This window comes from Sciurus carolinensis, chromosome 14, assembly GCF_902686445.1.
Source record: "Sciurus carolinensis chromosome 14, mSciCar1.2, whole genome shotgun sequence".
Classification (NCBI taxonomy): domain Eukaryota; kingdom Metazoa; phylum Chordata; class Mammalia; order Rodentia; family Sciuridae; genus Sciurus; species Sciurus carolinensis.
Genome location: NC_062226.1, coordinates 33,007,936 through 33,027,746, shown reverse-complemented (window position 1 = coordinate 33,027,746; position 19,811 = coordinate 33,007,936). Strand labels below are relative to the sequence as shown.

The 19,811-nt window shown below is 35.7% G+C and overlaps 1 protein-coding gene across 2 annotated transcripts in view; it reads left to right on the top strand.

The window, feature by feature from the left end:
- Nucleotides 1-19,811, top strand: part of Tgfbr1 (transforming growth factor beta receptor 1) — a 48,901-nt gene that overhangs the window by 16,606 nt on the left and 12,484 nt on the right. Inside the window, exons 2-5 of one of the 2 annotated variants that reach the window (XM_047524726.1) lie at nt 6,314-6,559; nt 9,731-9,961; nt 14,998-15,228; nt 19,596-19,763. In XM_047524726.1, coding sequence (XP_047380682.1) covers nt 6,314-6,559; nt 9,731-9,961; nt 14,998-15,228; nt 19,596-19,763 — 876 coding nt within the window. Of the gene's footprint in view, nt 1-6,313; nt 6,560-9,718; nt 9,962-14,997; nt 15,229-19,595; nt 19,764-19,811 lie in introns of both variants that reach the window. The other variant, XM_047524725.1, reaches the window with a different exon arrangement.

Genomic DNA, 19,811 nt, shown 5'->3' with positions numbered 1-19,811 from the left:
AAAAGAGGGTTAACGTTGGGTAGACACTTTGACTTCAGGCCTGGGAAGATGAGGTTTTTGATGCAGTTTTTTTGTTTCTTTGGCAAGGGTGATAGAAATGTGTACTTCATGTACTATACAAATCTCTCTGCTCTTCACTTCTCTAGACAGATGGACTTATGAATCAATCCTTGGAGGTATAGAAGTAACAGTGCTTCCAAGTGTGCCCTCCAGACACTTTGAAATGAGATAACCATAATAATCCTTTGTAGTTGGGAGGAAGAGCCAGAACCTCCACTTGGGATTTATCACTCTGGACTGTAATACAGTGAAGATAACTAATGGTCCTGCTGTCTCTTTTTATAATTATCACTTTCTTCAACATGCTAGGTGTTTGGTTTTTGGTAGTCCTTCACTTCACACAAACATCTACAGACTTTGAAAATTCTCATTTATTCTGTGATCTTTAGAAATTTCATTGCTGGTATTTGGATTTCCTGGCGTGGAACTCATGCTTTCCTGCAAACATAATAGCTTTTCCTTTTAATACTGAGTGTAGGGAAGTTTTTATGCAGACCTTTTAATAAGGACCCAACTTAAGTTAAATTTTAGTTGCAGAAGAGCTCCCTAGGCAGATTAATTATAAAGTGATGGTTAAATGAATAATACCTTCTATGCATAGCCAAATTTACACATGGATAGGTTGTAGCAACTCCTTCTGTCCTGCCTGTCTGTTGGAGGAACTGGAATTTCCTTTTTATCTTGATTGTGAGGTGTATCCAGATTTCGGAAATGCTGAAGTGTGAGGAAACGTGAGTCCCAGAATTAAGAAAGCTATGTCTACTAGTAGAGCATAGGAGCATGGTAGCAAAGTTGGACAATTTAGTAGAAAGGTACTAGGCAAGGAATTTGGGTTTTTTTCTTTGCTGTCAAGCAGAAAAGTTTTGAATTCTAGGGGTCTAAGAAGGAAGCTGTCCTTGATCCACCAGGGAACCTTTAAAGTTTAGAGTTACTTAGCATAGGGGTACCAGTACAGAAAGTACCCACATTTATTTCATTCATGTTCATGATGATAATCCACTGAGAATTCACCTCCACCTGTAATCTGGATAGAGTATCATTACAGATCATTTTTGGTTCTCCTTATGTTTTGGTTTCCTCATTTTCATAATACAACAGAATTGAATTACAGCTAGTTGATCTTCAAGTTTTCATGTGGCTCTGTCAACCTAGTATTCTACAGTGGAATTTTAGGTACCACTTTTGTGAAGAAGTTTTCATTGTTGGTGGGTTTTTATCATATGTGGTAATTCTGTATAATTACATAAAATTTGTATTAGTTTCAAAGTATGTTAATGTATAGTATCTCATTTGATGATCTCAGTAAAACGTTGTGTAGGTATGTTCATTTTGCTGAACCGTGAAAGCATTTTATTTAGCATCTTGAATAGTTATTTAAACTATGAGAACTTACTTGGTATTCTGACCACTAAGGTTGAAATCCTGCCACCGAGGGAAAACAAACAAAAAACAAAACAAAGCCACCCTCAAAACAAACAAACACCAACCCAGTCAGAATTTCTTTCCCATAAGTATCTATCTAGCAGATTGTACACATTTTCCAAGTTCCAACTTGAATGCCCTGTGCAACTTTTCTTGATACATTTTCCACCTCAGCAGAGTTGAGGTACTTTCTTTTCCTTGGTACTGAGTTTTAATTATCTATTTAATGCCTTACTCATCTACCCTAATGAACTACATAAGTGCAGATAACTTTGTTATTCATCCCTATATCCGGTAGCTCACATAATACCTGGCACTTAGAGATGCTCAATGAATTATTGCAGATACAATGGAAGAGTCAAATTGTGACCTGGTGTTGCAGAGTGTGGAGGTGAACTTGGGCTCTGGGTATGGGTAGGAAGGACACATCATTTTATACCTCTTTTAGATGAAATTTTGCTGTGTGCATGCATTAAAAAATTAAAACTAAAACCTAGCTTAGTAAAAGATGGAGATGTAGCTAGGGGCAAGATCTATTGATAAAATTAATTTGAATTTTTGAGAAATGGGAATTAAAATTCATATGTTTATGGGAATCTTTAAATTTCTGTTTTAGTTTTTCCTTAAACTGTTTTGCCATGTCACATAACAATAATCTTGTATTTAATCAAGATAACTAAGAGTGACAAAATAGAATTTTAAAATTCACTAGGGATAAATTTATGTTGTATGATGTTTATATTTGTCTAGTGACCTGTTCTTATAGAAAGAATAGTTAAGAAAAGCCTTTTAGTGCACTCTTTTTTCATGTTTGCTATAATGTAATAATCTCTTTGAAAGAAAAAGTACTGACATAATGTGTTTTTCATGATGTTACATAAATTGCATAGACATGAAACTAGATACAACCCCCTTGTGTTTCTGGTTCATTTACCACTATAAATCAAATCTTCAAATTAAATACAAAGACAACTATTAAAAAAACTCAAATTAATTCAGTTATTCAGTGTGACAGATGATGTTAGGTTTCACAGTAGAAAAAGAATAGCCTTAGGTCTGATTCCATTTCAAATCTGTTTCAGTGTTTTAACTTCAGTGATAATAAAAGCTGCAAGTGCCTATTCTCATCATTAGTGTTGTGTAAGATGATCCTAATGACTTCAGGGCTTTGTTGGTAAGTTCAGGATAATGAGACCTGATACCTAACCAAAACACTTGCCCGCAAACATTCCTCAAATATCAATTTTAATGAGATCTCAGCTGTTTTGTTCACTGGAAAATAAGGTTAACAATATTATATTATTGAAATCTTCACTAAATAGTTTTCTAAACCAATTAATTATTTCCAGAAGTGAGAATGGAGAAATATCATCCTGTACTTAGAACCACATTCAGTACTAATGAACTTTTGCAAATCGAACTACAAAGTTAGGATTCATAAAAGATTTCCATATATTATGTTTATGGGATTTCCATATATTATGTACCTGGTATTGGCTGTTAGGCTTTTGGCTTTTGTTTATGCTGTTTCTGTATTGCCAAATGCTCCTATGATTCAAGTTCTCTATATTTCTTATTGTTATAATTACAGTGAAGTTTTTCTCTGTGTAAAGTATGCCACAAGGACATTTGACCCAAATGAGATCTTCACACAGTTGCAGAAGCAGCAGTGAAAGCTTAGCAACAGTGCTTGGTTAGCTCTGGTGGTTACTTCTGATCCAGAACATCCAGAATGTTTATTATTGTTTTGGGATTATCTTTGAAATGAAAATATTTTTAAAATGTGTACACAACTATCTTAAGCTCCTTTTCCCGCTATGTTTGTGACCTCTTGTATCAGAAACATTGTTTTAGCAAATGTTTTTCTGATCCTTATCTAGAGATCCAGAACTGAAAGACATAATGAAACAAAATATGGCCCTTCTTAAGGTAATGAGAGACATTTTAACAGCAAACTGTAAATAGATTGATTTGTCTTCAAGGTATGCAGAGGGATGTGGGAACATATTGAAAGGAGCTCTCAGTTTTCTGAAGGCAAGATGTATACAGCATGTTTGGAGAAGATCTTGTTTGAATAAAATCTTAAAGGATGAGAGGGCAGAAGAGAGGGGTTTAAACTTAACTGAGAGAGTGTGTGTAAACCCAAGGTGAAGAAAGACATGATCATCTTAATAGTTAAAGAGTAAGTCTTGATTGTTAGACATAGTATTTATTTAGCCCTTATGTATACTACGGCAGTCATGGTGGTCTTAGAATACTTTGAACTTACTCATGTCAGTATTTTTTAGATGTAGCAGTTGCCATATTGTATTGTACTCTCCTGCTGTTGTCATTGGAACTCTTTGAGGGCTGTGACTGTGAGTTTTGCATACTAAGCATTTGGTAGAGTAACTGGTAAAGGTAATAATTAGACTACATAGGTTGAACAACTAACTACTTATGAGCAAGGAGGATTCAAGAGAGGATGATAACAGCATTGGTGGTTTAGTGTTTTTTAAAAAAATTTGTTTTTAGATGTAGATGGACACAATACCTCTATTTTATTTATTTATGTGGTACTGAGGATCTAACCCAGTGCCTCACACATGTGAGGCAAGTGCTGTACCACTGAACTATAACTCCAGCCTGGTTTTAATCTTTTGTGGATTACAGATCCCTTTGTGCATTCTGTTGAAAGCAGACTTTCTGCTTAAAATGCAGATACTTAACATTTGATCTTATAGTTGATGGGATTCATGTATTTGAGAAGCTGGACCATGAATTCCTAGCTCAGAATTCCTCCTTAGAAAATTATACCCAGGGGTCTTATACTCTAGCAAATATCACCATGAATAACAGCTATCTCTTTTAACTTAGGTTCTTTTTGTGTCTTCTAGTTTTCTTGAGTTCCCTTCGTACTTGGGAAGATTTAAGTCAAATAAGTGTCTAGGAAGAAAGAGAACTTTTTTTTTTTTTTATGATGGTTATGGCAAAACTGCTGGTCTGTAAAGATAGCAGACAAGTGTGATAATTATAGGAGCAATCAAGAAACAGCTGGTTGAGGAGAACCTGACATTCCTGAGTGAGTTTAGCAAGTCAGGGAGAGTCCCAGGATCACCCTCAGGCATAATGATTTGGTAGAAGGACTCACAGAACTCAGAAAAGTTATTATCATCTTGGCTATGGTTTGTTACAGTGAAAGGATACAAGTTAAAATAAGCAAAGGGGAAAGGCACAGAGGTGCAGTCCAGGTTCCAGGTGTCCACAGAGGGTGGAGTAGATGATGGAGTTGACAGATGGCCTTCATTCTCTCAACAGCAACACATGACAATGTGTGCAAAGTGTTGCCAACCAGGGAACCTCACCTGAGCTTTGAAGTCCAGGGTTTTTATCGGAGGGTCAGTCATATAGGCTTGCAGTCTGTGTGACTTGACCTCAGCTACTCAGACTTTACTGCCCTCCCAGCTCCAACATCAAAGAGAGGTATGCACTATAAATCATATTGGTAGCATAAATTATCAAATTGGTACTGAAGACCTCAGGCAAACAGAAACATTGTTATCAGGGAGAATATTCCAAAGACTTAGAAACCCATCTCCCAGGAACCAGTCAAGGCTAGTCCTGAAGATTGGGCTTTATTGAGAATGTGCAGGGTTTGAGCAACTTGGGCCTGCTGACTTAATCCTGTATTGTTAGTCCTGTATTGTTCAGGGAGTTAGCATTCTTCTGGCCTGCCGGTCTGCTTAGCACTTCATAACTGGTCTCATCTTAAACGGCCATTTCCTGTATCTGGACTTCTCCTTTTCCCTTGCCAGTGAGTTTGAAGCAAGTTTGATTGGACTTAAGGACATATCTGTACTTTGCAACATCATGAGAATATAGTGAGATGTAAGTACCCATTCTGTTGTTCATTCAACAAGCATTTTTTGAATGCTGCTGTGTATCAGGCATAGTGCTTGATGATAGATTTACAGAAATGATTAACACAGATCTCTGGCTTCAAGGAGTTTATAGTTTCATATGGGAGAGAAAAACAAAATTAGCAGTTCTGGTAAGCAGTGTGTACCTTGGGGAGCATTTAACCTTATTAGAGAGCATGATTGAGTGTATGTAGGTGTCTGTGTATATGGGTTGTTGGTGATAATTAGATGACTTACGTACAGGGGTCATTCTTGGAGTTGAGCTGTGAAGATCAAGTAGACATAGTGAACAGGGAACTAGTATTTCTCCAGTTATTTATGTAACTAGGTTGCCTATGAGGTTGGAGCATACATACTTGAATTGTTGATGGACTTTACTGAGAGAGAATACCCCCATCCTAGATAGAAGATAAATGTCTTTCTCAGCGTTTGCACAAAGGTGAATAAAGAGTATCTGACTCAGTATGAATCTGTTTGCATTACTCCATTACCATAAATCCACTGAAATGGCATTTCCAACCCACAATGGTGTTAGTGATTTCACACATTTGCTCCCCAGTGGGGATGTATGTGAATGCAGTATGGGACTAAGAACAGGTATTTAAAATTTAAAATTTTAAATTAAAATTTTAAATGCACTTTGTTTCAAATAGGGGGGCAGTGCTTTTATCTCTATGAAATTTTGCATAACATTTTTCTACACTTGGAAACATTTTTAGGAAAAAGTCTGTTTGCAAATTTATTTCCTTGGGCTTCACATGTATGTGACTCTCAATAGAATTTGGAAGGTCTAAGAGCAGAGTTGTTTTTGAATAGTGCATTGAAATTGTGCGATAATAAGGTTGAGAATATAATAATAGTATAAAATATTGGATAATTTTAAGCTGTTAATCTTGAGATTTTTTTTTAATAGGATTTTGTTCTCTTTCCAGCATTACAGTGTTTCTGCCACCTCTGTACAAAAGATAATTTTACCTGTGTGACAGATGGGCTTTGCTTTGTCTCTGTCACAGAGACTACAGACAAAGTTATACATAATAGCATGTGTATAGCTGAAATTGACCTAATTCCTCGAGACAGACCATTTGTATGTGCACCCTCTTCAAAAACTGGGTCTGTTACTACAACATATTGTTGCAATCAGGACCACTGCAATAAAATAGAACTACCAACTACTGGTAAGTTGTTGTACAATTTTTTTTCTTTTTTTTTCTTTTCTGTCTTCCACAAAAAAATGTGCTTAGATTCTGACTATGATTTCAGAGAAATTCCTTCAGAAACAGACAGGGATTATAGAAATTGTCCAATGTAACTTGTTTTAAGGTAGAAATAGGAAATGACTTTTTCATAGTTGGAGAGTTGTAAGAATAACCAAGATCCTGACTCCTGGATATATGTGTTGTTAGAGAAGATGGTTCCAGCATGTACTTTCAGTGAGATTTATTATACCTAATAGGGTGGCCTCTTAAAAGCAAATTCTGACAAGTCCCAAAGTAGCAGCTTGTCCTCACAGTCTCCCTGCCTTGTGCTCAGAATAAATTTCTTCTTTGTGTAGTGCTCTTGCCTATAAAAGCAATAAACAGACAGTTAATGAGCAGGAATTGAAAGTAGAACTTAAATCTATATGTTTTCATTTTGTAATTTCACCTTGTTTTATGACCTTTATGTATAAGTTAAATATACATGGTTTCTAGATTTTTGGCATCACCCATAGTTTACATTTTAAAATGTCCTGGTGGAGCCAGCAATTTGAAGATTTCATCAACTCTTAGGATTGGATTAATTTTTAAAGTTTTAGTTTAAGATGGAAGTTTGAGCACATATTTAAATATTTTATCACTTTCCCCAAATTCCTTTGTAATAATCAAAGGAATATAAAAATGGTGTAAACTTACATGAATACTAGCAGAATTAATGGAAGAATGCTGCTCACATTGCCAACACTTGTGAGGAACTTCTTTAGTTTATATACAGATGACACCAGTCTGGTGAAGAATTGACCTACCATACGAAAAGGACGTGAGTGAAAGGACCTTTTGCAAAATCCCACTGAAACCTTAAGTTGAGGGACTGGGGTAAGGTTAGATTACAGAGGCAAATGCCTTCCTCTTTTAGGGAGCCTCTAGGACCAATGTTCAGAGTCAGACCTCAGTGTTAACTCTTCACTCAGTTGATCCAAGCCACATGCTGATTAAAGTAGGAAACAAGGCTGTGTAGCTCAGAGGAAAGAGGCCAGGCCCATTAGTTACATAAGGAAGGCAGCCCTCCTGGTTTCAGCAAGCTAATGCAGCTCCCTGTGATAGCACTCTCAGCCTATAATGTCTTTGTGACATTTATATAGGTACTTACAATTCTAAAATTGCAAAGAAAGTGATAATTCCCAAATTTTCCATTTCCATTGTTCAGATTTTCAACATCTGAATAGAGATTTATAAAACTTTGTGAAGGCACCTTATTTTTAATGCTAAACATACATAAACTCCTCATTTCCAACTCAAAATAATCAAAGCAAAAAATTAATCAAATGAAAGGATTCAGTGGTTCAAAGAAGTAGACTGAACTGGATAAGTTAGAGTAGATGTCATCCTATGAAATAAGCTTCCAGTTGTTAGGGAAGAACTTTTAGACAGCCCAAGGTCTGTTTTTAGTTGTTCACTACAAAATGAGAACATTTCATAATTGTTAAAAGATTGCTTTTAGAGAAAAGCTTAGTTGATGGATGTTTTTAAAATGCAATATTGGGAGCTAACAGCAGACGGATGCTTGTAATTTTATATCCAAGCTGAAGAAATTGTTACAATTCAGAGAAAAAGATAGTTGGTGAACAAATTGAGAGAAATGGGGAACAGTTCTAGATGACACAATATGTGTATTAGAATTCCAGAAAATGACATGAAAATAGAAGAGAGAAAAATGTCAGATAAGATTAATGAAAAACTAATTACTTAAATACAAACAATTTTTAAAAGCATGATTTTCAAGAATGAAAACAAAATCTATAAGCATTTAGGGCACGTAAACCGTGGTTACCTATAAAAGGAAAAAAACTGTTTAGATTTTCTGCTTTTTTAAGTATCAAGAGGGCAATGGAACATTCTATATTGATTTTCAGAATTCTTGAAATAAACCCAGATTTTTTTGTATACAAAGGCAACAACCATCTTTAGATAGTTACTAAATGTATAAGGATCTAAATATTATTCATGAAAGAAGTCACTAGAAATAGGAGTCTACATAAGGAATTAATCCAGTTGAAGATCTGAAGAATAGGTAAGATGTACGAAAAGAAATGGTAGTGAGCAGTGAATCAGTCAAGCTCCGGATGCATGTCAAAATAATGATAATTAATGTGGTTCTGAAACAATGCAAAATGTTAGTTATTGAGGAAATAAATGATCTGGAATTTAAAGTTCAGGTGGTTAAAATAATCTAGGAAAAAATACATATATGTCTATAAATCATTAAAAAAACAAAGGATATGCTTTGCCTTAAAAAATTGTTGAATCTGGGTATGGTGGCGCATGCCTGTAATCCCAGAGTCTCTGGAGGCTGAGGCAGGAGGATCTCAAGTTCAAAGCCAGCCTCAGCCATGTAGTGAAGCCCTAAGCAACTTATCAAGACACTGTCTTAAAATAAAACCTAAAAAAGGGGCTGGAGATGTGGCTCAGTGATTAAGCACCCCTGGATTCAATCCCTGGTACTTTAAAAATTTTTGTTTTTCTTTTTATTACAATTTGAAAATACTTCTACTGAAATGTTAACTGTTTTAAGATGGTGAGGTGATAGATAATGTTTTTCACTTTTTATTTGTATCTGCATTTTTCCCCCCTGCTATAAGCATGTACTGGTCTTAGAATAAGAAGACAAGCCAAAAATACTTGGGGAAAAAAATGGAACTGAGGATGTAGCTCATTGGTAGTATGCTTACCTTTCATGCAAGAGGCCCTGGGTTCAGTACCCATTACTGCAAAAAACAAATTCTAAAAGACATTAATGCACATTGTTTTAGATTATTGATTCCTTTATTAGTGACCTGAGGTGACAAATGGGGAGATCCTAGGATTCTGGTGATAGTGGCCTTGTAATTGAGATGATGAGTGGAGAACACAGGAAGAGTAAGAAGATATTGACAGAGTTTGTGATCATGAAGAGGGCTGGGGAGGCAATGGGGGAAGACTGAATCTGCTCTCCTGGCTTTGAGCCTGATTGGCTGCTGTGATGAAGATCTATAACTAAGTGGTAGCAGTAGCCAATTGTAGGAAATGAGGAGGGTGAGGAAGATGTGGGTGCCACCTCTACATTGTTATTTGCTGTTGTTGATGTTTATTTCACTTGAGGCCCTTTTTCAGTAAAGCAGTCACCTGGCCTTGGTCCCGTGGAGCTGGCAGCTGTCATTGCTGGACCAGTCTGCTTCGTCTGCATCTCACTCATGTTGATGGTCTATATCTGCCATAACCGCACTGTCATTCACCATCGAGTGCCAAATGAAGAGGATCCTTCATTAGATCGCCCTTTTATTTCAGAGGGTACTACATTAAAAGATTTAATTTATGATATGACAACATCGGGGTCTGGATCAGGTAATGTAATTGTTTCTCCCTTTTCATAAGAAGTTTTTTTGTTGTTGCTTTTTTATTAGTTATACATAACATTAGTCTTTTAAAAATTTGTATTTATTAGTTGGCTAAGCCATTTGGCTTTGTTTGTTAAAATTTGGATAGTGCAAACAGTATTCCAGGTTTTTTATTTTTAATTAAAAAAAATTTTTTTTTAGTAACAAAGATTGAACCCAGGAGCTCTTAATCACTGAGCCTCATCGCCAGCTCTTTTTTAGATTTTATTTAGAGATAGGGTCTCACTAAGTTGCTTAGGGCCTCGGTACTTTGCTGAGGCTGCCTTGAACTCGAGATCCTCCTGCCTTAGCCTCCTGAGCCACTGAGATTACAGGCAGGCACCACTGTGCCTGGCTAGTATTCCAGGTATGACCCTATATAAAACCTATTCCAGGTATGACCCTACTTAAAGACTTTTAAGCTTGTTCTATATCTGTGGCTAGTTTAGTATAAACAAATTGGAGTTTGCTTTTACCGTTGAAACAAGTCAGTAAGTCAGCTCCACAATTGTATAACTTCTAAAGCATTCTCGCCTATATAATCTCATTTGCTTCTCATTACTACATTGAATAGAAAAGATAGGGACAACTGTGCAATACAGATAATGCTGAAGTTCAAAGATGTTTAAATGATTAGATTCTTATTCTACTCAGGACTATATAGCACCTTTATTTTTGTATTTGAATGTAGGCTTGACTGAAGTTGGCATGACAGAAATGTTTGGAACTAGGCAGGTTATTTGCTATTTTAACTTCAGATGTAATTGCTGCTATTTAGCTCAGGTCTGGCTTTTCATTAAACTAATGAATTTTTAGTCATTTTCTTCAAAAAAAAAAAAAAAAAGTCTGACCACCCTACTATTTAATATGCTTTGTGGCTCTATGACCCCTGTCATGTTTGCTTTTATCAAGTTTTTTGGTTGATTTTTGTGGGATAAGAAATAGTCTAATTGCCAGAATCATCCTGAGGTAGATTTTGGCAATACTTTACTTTAAAAGAGATGGGAAGTTGTCTTCTACTTTTTCTTAGATGTGATTTGGAAGGAGAGAGGAATGCCCCTACACCCTACAATTTTGGAATTTGGTACTTGGTGAGAAATCAATAGCTCTAGATTGCAGTAGATACTTTGTCATTGATGGACTTGGTTAAAACCTATTTCTTCTTTGGGCTTTTGTTTCCTCATCAGAAATATGAAACAGATACCATTGATAAAAATACTTAAAGTGGTTTTTTTAGGACTTTTAAATGTGATATACTCTTCTCTGAAAACTATAAATTAACTTTATATAAGGGCCAAATTCATGGAAAATGAAAATCTGAAAATATACATAATGAAAATTTTAGTAATTTTATAATCAAGTGATAATAAAGGAATGTTAAAGCAGAAGTGACTGAGGAAGATAGCTCTGAATCATAAAATCACATTAATGGAAAATTCGTGTAATGACAAATGCCTGTTTTAAGCAAACAAATATGTATGGTGTGACTATCTCTGTTCATTCATTTAAGTAACACAAGGAAATTGATTCCACCTGAAGCCTTCCTCTGTAGAATTTAGCAATACATATTCAACAGGGAAGTTCTTTCCCTGACTGCTATAACAGGCTTGTACTGGAGCCCAGGTCTCTCACAGAAGCCCTGAGAGGGAGGCCATGAGAGGTTGAACTGAGAAGGAGCAGCCGTAGTGCAGAAGATAATGAAAGTCTTTGTGGACAGAAGTGGTAGACAAAAGGATATTTTAGGGCTTTCCTAGGGTTTCTCATTGATTCTTAAAGTTCAAATGGTTCCCAGAAAAAATCTCATAGGTTTTTCTGGTTCAAAACTATGAAAAGGACAGAAGTCACAGAAAATTGGTGTGGTTGCAGATCATTTCGAATCGGTCCCTAGCACCTGTATTTTTATTGCCAAACTTATACCTAGGGTCATCAAGCAGCTTATGCTCACAAGTCCACCTAAACAATTACAAGGCATTGCTGTGTGGATGGCAGTTGATTTCTGAATAAGAGTATGTTTGTTTACCTTTTAAAATATAGACATGAGATAAGAATGGAATTATTCTTTTTATACTTTTTATTTCTGAGTCCATCAAGGACCATAGCTCTCTGTTGTCTGAAAGTTTTTCTCTTTCTAGCCTTCCCTTAGTAAGTGCCTTGGGCAGTTAGCCGATGTCACATGCTTGATTTATTTTATCTTTAAAATGAAAGTGATGAATTTTCCTAGTATGTCATTGGGCTGTTGTGAAGTTCAGATGGGACAAGATGTTTGTGTAAAAGCACTTGGCAAATTTAAAGTTATGTCCAATTGACAGGTGTTACTGAAAACATTTAGAAGAAAATTCTGTTATACTGCATCAATTTGCAACATTGTACAAAAAAAAAGAGAAAAAACTCTAAACAAAAAAACTTAGTTTAAGATCTCCTTTCTCTGATAGTTATTGTTAGCTGAATCATTTCTGAACTTATCTAGGCAGAAGCCATCTTCTGTTGAATTATAGCAGAAAGGGCCGTCTTTCTTTTATATTCATTTTAAAGCCTTGATGCCACCTTATGCATAGGACTCATTCCTGTGAATGAGTAAAATGTCTGTTGAGAATTCCTATTTTAATTCTTTCACTCATTGAGGAAAAGGTAAAGCTAAGTGTTCCCTGTTTTGAATTCATGTTTATTACTCAGCACCATGACCATGTTTCAGGAAAAAATTTCTCTCTACTCTTTCAGACTTTAACTTGGGAACTACAGGGAAGACAGTGAAGAACTGGGTTGTAGTAGCTCTAATGTGAAAGATAACCTAATCCCTCTTGCCTTAGTGTTTTGTTTTGTTTTTGTTTTTTTTGTTTTTGTTTTTTTTTTGCTTTTTAGTTGTAGATGGGCACCATACCTTTTATTTATTTTTATGTCATGCTAAGGATCAAACCCAGTGCCTGGAACCCAGTGCCTCACATGTGCTAGGCAAGTGCTCTACCACTGAGCTACAACCTCAACCCTCTTTTGCATTAGTTTTAATTATAGGTTGTACGTGGGCTCCTTCTTAAACTGTAATGAGATTATAAAGTAGTCCCCATTTTTGAAAGAGTGAGACTCTTAGGCAGTGGTCTTTAGGTCTTTTGCATGCTTAAGATCTCTTGTAATGTGTGCATACTGCTCATTTCTTAATTCCCTTGTTCACTGCATATATAACTTCTGGGATGCTTTCCCTATTGATGCTTCCTCTCAAGTGGTTTTAAAGATACAAAAGAGTAAAGCAGAGAGAATAGAGATCTAAATTAGGCCTGTTTGTCTTTAGAAGAACATTGTTCATTTTAAAAAGATTCTCAAGTATTCATATGGGTTAGGGTAACCCAATATAGATAATATGGCCAACCTAGATTTGGGTTTTAATTTTAATTATCTAGCATCTAGTGATGAGGAGAAAGACAACAAACTTCCCTTGTCCTGTGTTAGCCTTTCTTCACTATACATTTACATAAGCCCCTAAACCTGTGATGCATCTTCAAACTTCCTGTTTGTGGTTGTTTTTTTCTTTTATTAGTTGCCTATGTAACTTCCAGATCAGTCCTAACTTTTTAGTATCCTTGAATACATGGTGTGTCCCTATACAAGACTTTAAGAAAATGTAATAAGTTAGTATTTAGCATGTTGTATGTATTAAACAACATGGAGTAATTAGGAGTTGATTGTTCATAGACAAAAAAGCTCCTTGATTTTAAATAAGAATCTGTCACAGATCTGTTTTTAACTAGCAGTCTCCTTGTACATAGAAGTAATTATTTATAATTACACTGCCAACTGCTTTGCAGTAAGAAAAGACCCATGTAAGAAATACCCAGATGAAAAGAGAAGATTTTCTGATCTCTTTAAAGACTTAACATTTAGCTTTATAAGTATTTTACACCAGGGAACCAAAGGTTAGATAATTTCTTCTTGTCATGGAGTTAATTTGACCTAGTAAGTGACTCTGAGTATAGTTTATAAATAAAACAAATTTATGCATCATTGATTGTATAAACAAAATGCTAACATAGAACATGGTGTGTGTTTTACTTGTTAGTATAATTTAGAATGACAGTTACTTAGTGAATGGGGATGTTATTAAGTGATTATGCCTGATATAGAACTGCTTAAATGTAGTAGGCAGATAAGTATATTGATATTTAAAATTGTATATTTTGGAGTAATATAAGGTCAATTAGTGAAAAAACACAACTACCCCATTATCAAGGTAAGTTCCTTGGTATCATTTATTCAGATATCAGGTAGGCTAAGTTGTCAGTTTCTAGCAAGTAAATTGTTTGCCTTGAAATGGTTTCTATGATAATCTTTACTGATTTAGTAAAAGTTAGATCAGAATTTATTTTTGTTTCTTTTGTTCACATTCTTTCTCCTCCCATCAATAAAATCATTATCAAATTCGTTCTTCTAAAATAAGTTTTTAAAATATTTCCCATACCCCCCAACTCCCACGTTCCTGGCCCCTTTTTCAGACATCTTTAATGGGTCTTCTTTTACCACAGCCCTCATTGGTTATCGTGAACCTGACCTTCAGTACTCTTCATCTTCTGGCCACATTTTACCTTCTCTTGCACTGCTCTGCCACATATATCCTCTCTGGTTAAACAGGCTGATTCCCAAAATGTTCGTTATTAATTTCCTTCCTCTGCCTTTGCTTGCATACTCCTTCTACCTAACCATCTTACTTCCTTCTCTCTCCTTTGGTCCTATCCCTTCTGCAAATGACAGTCAAAATTCAACTTATTTTACAAAACCTACCCTGACCCTCTAGGTGGGAGTTTCTGGACTCTTCTTGTATTTCTTATCTTATTTTCCATTTTTCATGGATTTTTTTTTTTTTTTTTTTTTGGCCAATGTAGTCTATATTCCTCATTGAGGTTTTAAGCTCCTTAAAGGTAGAACTTGAGAAGTAAGACCTATCTGGGGCACTCTTTAGGGTCATGGTGTTTGAAACACATTTTTGACTGTGTTGAATACCATTTATTTTGTCTTTAGGTTTACCATTGCTTGTTCAGAGGACTATTGCGAGAACTATAGTATTACAAGAAAGTATTGGCAAAGGTCGATTTGGAGAAGTTTGGCGAGGAAAGTGGCGGGGAGAAGAAGTTGCCGTTAAGATATTTTCCTCCAGAGAAGAACGTTCATGGTTCCGTGAGGCAGAAATTTATCAAACTGTAATGTTACGCCATGAAAACATTCTGGGATTTATAGCAGCAGACAATAAAGGTCAGTAACATTTGCTTATCTTTGTGCTGTACATAGCAAAGCTATGTTAAGTCTTTTTCTTGTTATGACTACCAAACATTGTCAAATTTGGTGAGAAATAGATGTTTATCATATAGATGAGACCCATAAAGTCAAATATAATCTTTTAGAAACAGGAACTTGTTAAAGATTTCTTAGGACAACATGTTTCAAACTGTATAGGTTTATAAAATGTATGAACTATCAAATAAAGCCATACACTTTTGTTATTTTAGTTCTGGACAGTTAGATGATTATAGTATAATATAGAAAAAATTTATAAGCTTTGGTTGCTCAAAATTTTGAGATAGGATAGGGCTCAAATACTTGTCTCCTTTTAGTCTCTTCCTGACTAGTACGGACATGTCAGTAGAGACCAATGAATGACCTTATTTATGAGAGGAGAAGAAATAACTTCTTGATGTAACTTCTGTGTTGAGTTGTCTGGGGCTAAACTGGTTAACTTTTTAAGTAAACTAATTAAACAAATAGTTTCTACCAAATTCCCTCACTTCTGGTGACCATGTGGACATTTTCTTGACCCTGTAGTGCAGGTGCTGAGGAAGCAAGGAAGCTTTATCAGTGGAGTCAGAATGAGTGGTGACCACTAGCAGGCACCTCACTTGCTTCACCCACTTTTTTGGCTTCAGTGCCCACAATTTCTACTTTTACAGCTTGTGATAGACTTGTGTTACAACTCAACTCCCAACCATCCTCACACTGAATCAAATGTATTTCCCAGCTTTCCTGGGTTTTTTTTTTAAATGCTATCATTGTTTTTTGTAGCTTGGGCAGACTTATAGTCATATTTTCCTTCTTTCCTGTTCCCCCCTTTTTTAGAAGCGTTTATTTCTTCAAAATATTGGCAGTGCTTAATCTCAGTTGGTGGTTATGGTTGATTTCTGTGATTTTTCTTTTTGCTTCTTTGTTTTTTCAAATTTATTTACAGCAAGCAAGTATGTGTTGTTTTTTTTTCTTTCTTTTTTTTTTTTTTATTTATAGAAAAATTTTAACATACCGAAGAGTGGAGCAGTGTATTGATTCCCCTTCAGTCAGTTTCAACAATTATCAACTTATTGTCAATCCTTGATCCTCTGATGTTGCCCACTTTCCTCTAATCAAATTGCTTGAAGCCAGTCCAGATAATATATATTTTCATCCATAAACATTTTCAGTTCACATCTTTAAATGATGAGAAATCCACCATTGTACTTTTAACAAATATCATCAAATATCCTTTCTGTTTCAAATCTGTAGTTGCCTCCTAAAAACAACAACAACCAAAAAAACCCCATAATTGTTTATTCAGCTAGGACCCCAAATTCACATATTATCACATTAAAAAGTAATGTACATCCCTTAAAATCCTTAGGTTTCCCCCATTTTTTGTTTTCTTCTTACAGTTGGTTGAAGAAACTGGGTTTTTTATCCTGTGGGCCTAATAACACATTTGGTAATTTGGTGGTGTCTATTAACTACTCTATTTTCTGAAAACTGGCAATTAGATTTTGAATCTAATTAAGGTTTTTTTGGTTTTCCCAAAATACATACCAGGCGTATTATATACTTCCTATTGTATCATATCAGGTGGCATATGTTTGATCATGATAGGGACAGTGATTGATATAGGCAGTGATTATCAGTGGTTCCTATTTAGTATCAGTCAATTTTAAGACAAAACAAGTTGATAAAAGCTATATTCACAGTCTGACCAGATCCTTAGTTTTCATTGTCTTCTGCTTTTGACACTATTTAGCTCCTTCCCCACCCGGCCTTTTAAAAAAATTTGTGTGTGTGTGTGTGTGTGTGTGTGTGTGTGTGTGTGTATACATATATACACATCCTTCTGAGACTGCTCTTTCTATGCACATCCTCTTACATAACTTTCCTTCTGTGTCTGGTCAGTTACCTTGGAAAAATATATATATATTTTGTACTGGGGATTGAACCCAGGGGTGCTTAACCCCTGAGCCATATCCCCAGCCCGTTTTATATTTTATTTAGAGACAGGGTCTTGCTGAGTTGCTTAGAGCCTCACTAAGTTGCTGAGTTTGGCTTTGAACTTGCCGTCCTGTCTCAGCCTCCCAAGCCACTGGGATTACAGGTGTGCGCCACCATGTCTGGCCTTCCCCACCCTTAAAACAACCTTTTCTTTATTATATTCTTTGACATTCTTAGTTTATTCTTATATCTTAATGATTGTATCCTCTCAAAGTCTTTACTCTCCTCTGATTCTTAAGAAGGCCCTCACTCTACAAATAGTAATTAATTACTCCTATAAAGGACTTACCCACATTCATGGTTTCAAAGTTTATCAGTAGTGACTCTCAAATCTTAGTTTTGAAGCTTAAGCCTATATTAGACATGTTTCAAGTTGCAAACACATGAGCACAAAATGCTGGGGCTGCTATGCCCTGAACTTTCTTTTCCCTTTTGTTTTAAGTGAATGCTGTCATCTGGTGGTCACCATGGGAAATAACTGACCCTACTGGCTCTACCCTACTCCTTCTCTCTTTCTTGTCAGAGTTTAATGATCTTTGCTCAGAACCTAGCCTTTCCACCCTGATTCCTTATTTCTTTTTCTTCATCTCCTGAGACTGCTCTTTCTATGCACATCCTCTTACATAACCTTCCTTCTGCCTCTGGTTAGTTACCTTGGAACTTGTATGCCTAGCATACAAGAGCTTGGAAAATCTCCCTCTTTTCCATCTGCCAGTGTTCCTCTTTATTTCTTGTGTTTGTGAGCCTTTCAAAGTTCAGTCATAGTAAATGGGCATGCAGATGAGCTGGTAATGTACCTTTATCAAGGAAAAGAAAAGATATAAGTTTGAATAGTCAGTTTATAGTTTATGAAGAATAAGTTAATCTAAAACTAGTATCATGAATCTCTTAAGTCCTTTGAAAGCTGAAAAATCAACTCTCCCCTCTCCTTCCTTGCTTTTCTGAAAGTAACAATCTTCAAAATAGAGAAGTCAATTTCTTTCTATAATTTGTAGGGGACAAAATAGCACATTTTAAGCTCTTGTATGCTAGGCAGTGTACTAATTGCTTTTTAAAAAGCATAATATTGTGTTTTGTTTTTTAAATCTTTTTAGCAGTCTTACAAAGTACCATATTATTCTTTATAAAAGAAGATACAGAAGCCCATTGGTTAAAAAACTTGTTTGAGGTCATGTACTGGATAACAGGCAGGCCCTGGATTCCAGCCCAGGTCAGAACGACTCAGGGGTTGTCTTTCACTGAATTGTTCTGCCTCTTAAAGTTTAAAGCTCTCTCTCTTTTTTTTTACCCCTTTGTGATTTGATCAAATATATGACTTTCCAGTTACTTCTAGGTTAAATAACTCTTGTGGGATAGTCTAACCTAGGAGCCTATCTAGCATTAGTCTATTCCTGTGAGAAAACACATTTCAAATCCATGTATAAGCTTACAAAAGAACTCTCAGAATCCATGTTCCTAACTGTCCAAATCACCTTGTGTATTTGGTTCAGTCCCTACCTTTTCAGTTTTTCTCTTCCTGACATTTCTGTTCCCATCTGAGCTTCCCTGTGTGTTAGAGATACCACTATTTTTGTTTTTCTAAGCTAGCAACCTTGGAGTCATAATCATACTGTCTGGCATTTTTGTGAAATACATACACACTTCTGTCACTAAAGCGTGTCTCTTCTCATTGACGTTCATTTCAGTTTTGTTTCATACTATTTTATTCCCACTGTGGCCACACTGGACTTGCAATGCTTTTCATCTCCTTCCCTCACCAGCTTGAGCGGAGAGATCTATCAGCCTCTGATAAATACCATAAAGTTATTATTTGTAGACTCAGAGCCTTCATAAAAATCAGTAAGAAAGAGTACAGCTTTGAGAAATAAGAAAAATGAAGAAAGTCTAGAGTCATGGAATATAATAAAGAACAGGTTGTTTTAAGATTTGGGGGAGGAGTTAAACTTCCTAACTACAACTTTTTTTTTTTTTTTTCTTTTTTTTTTTTTTTCCTTTTTTCCTTCTAGAAATAGCCACTGAGTATCTAATTTGAACCAAGTATTCTTTAGGTACTTAAGAGGTCCAGCTCTGCTACTTGTGTAGTTTCAAGAAAGTCACCACCTATGTCTCTTAAATGAAATTATCCTTGCCTTATCTCAAGAGTAGGGGAGTTAGAGATTGTATTTGTGAAGCACATAACAAGCTGAATATGCAGGAAAATGTGAAGGAAATACAAACCTGGAGGTGGCATCATGTTGCAGTTGTGTGGTTCAGAATTAAGAGAAAAAGTGGTAATTTTATATTTTATAATTTTTTAGTAAATCTTAATTGTTCTAAAGCCAACTAAAACATGTTATTCTATTTTGCAGACAATGGTACATGGACTCAGCTCTGGCTGGTGTCAGATTATCACGAACATGGATCCCTTTTTGATTACTTGAACAGATACACAGTTACTGTGGAAGGAATGATCAAACTTGCTCTGTCCACAGCAAGTGGTCTTGCCCATCTTCACATGGAGATTGTTGGTACCCAAGGTAACTCTTCAAACAGTTCTATTTAAGTTTTAAATTCCCTTGAATCTA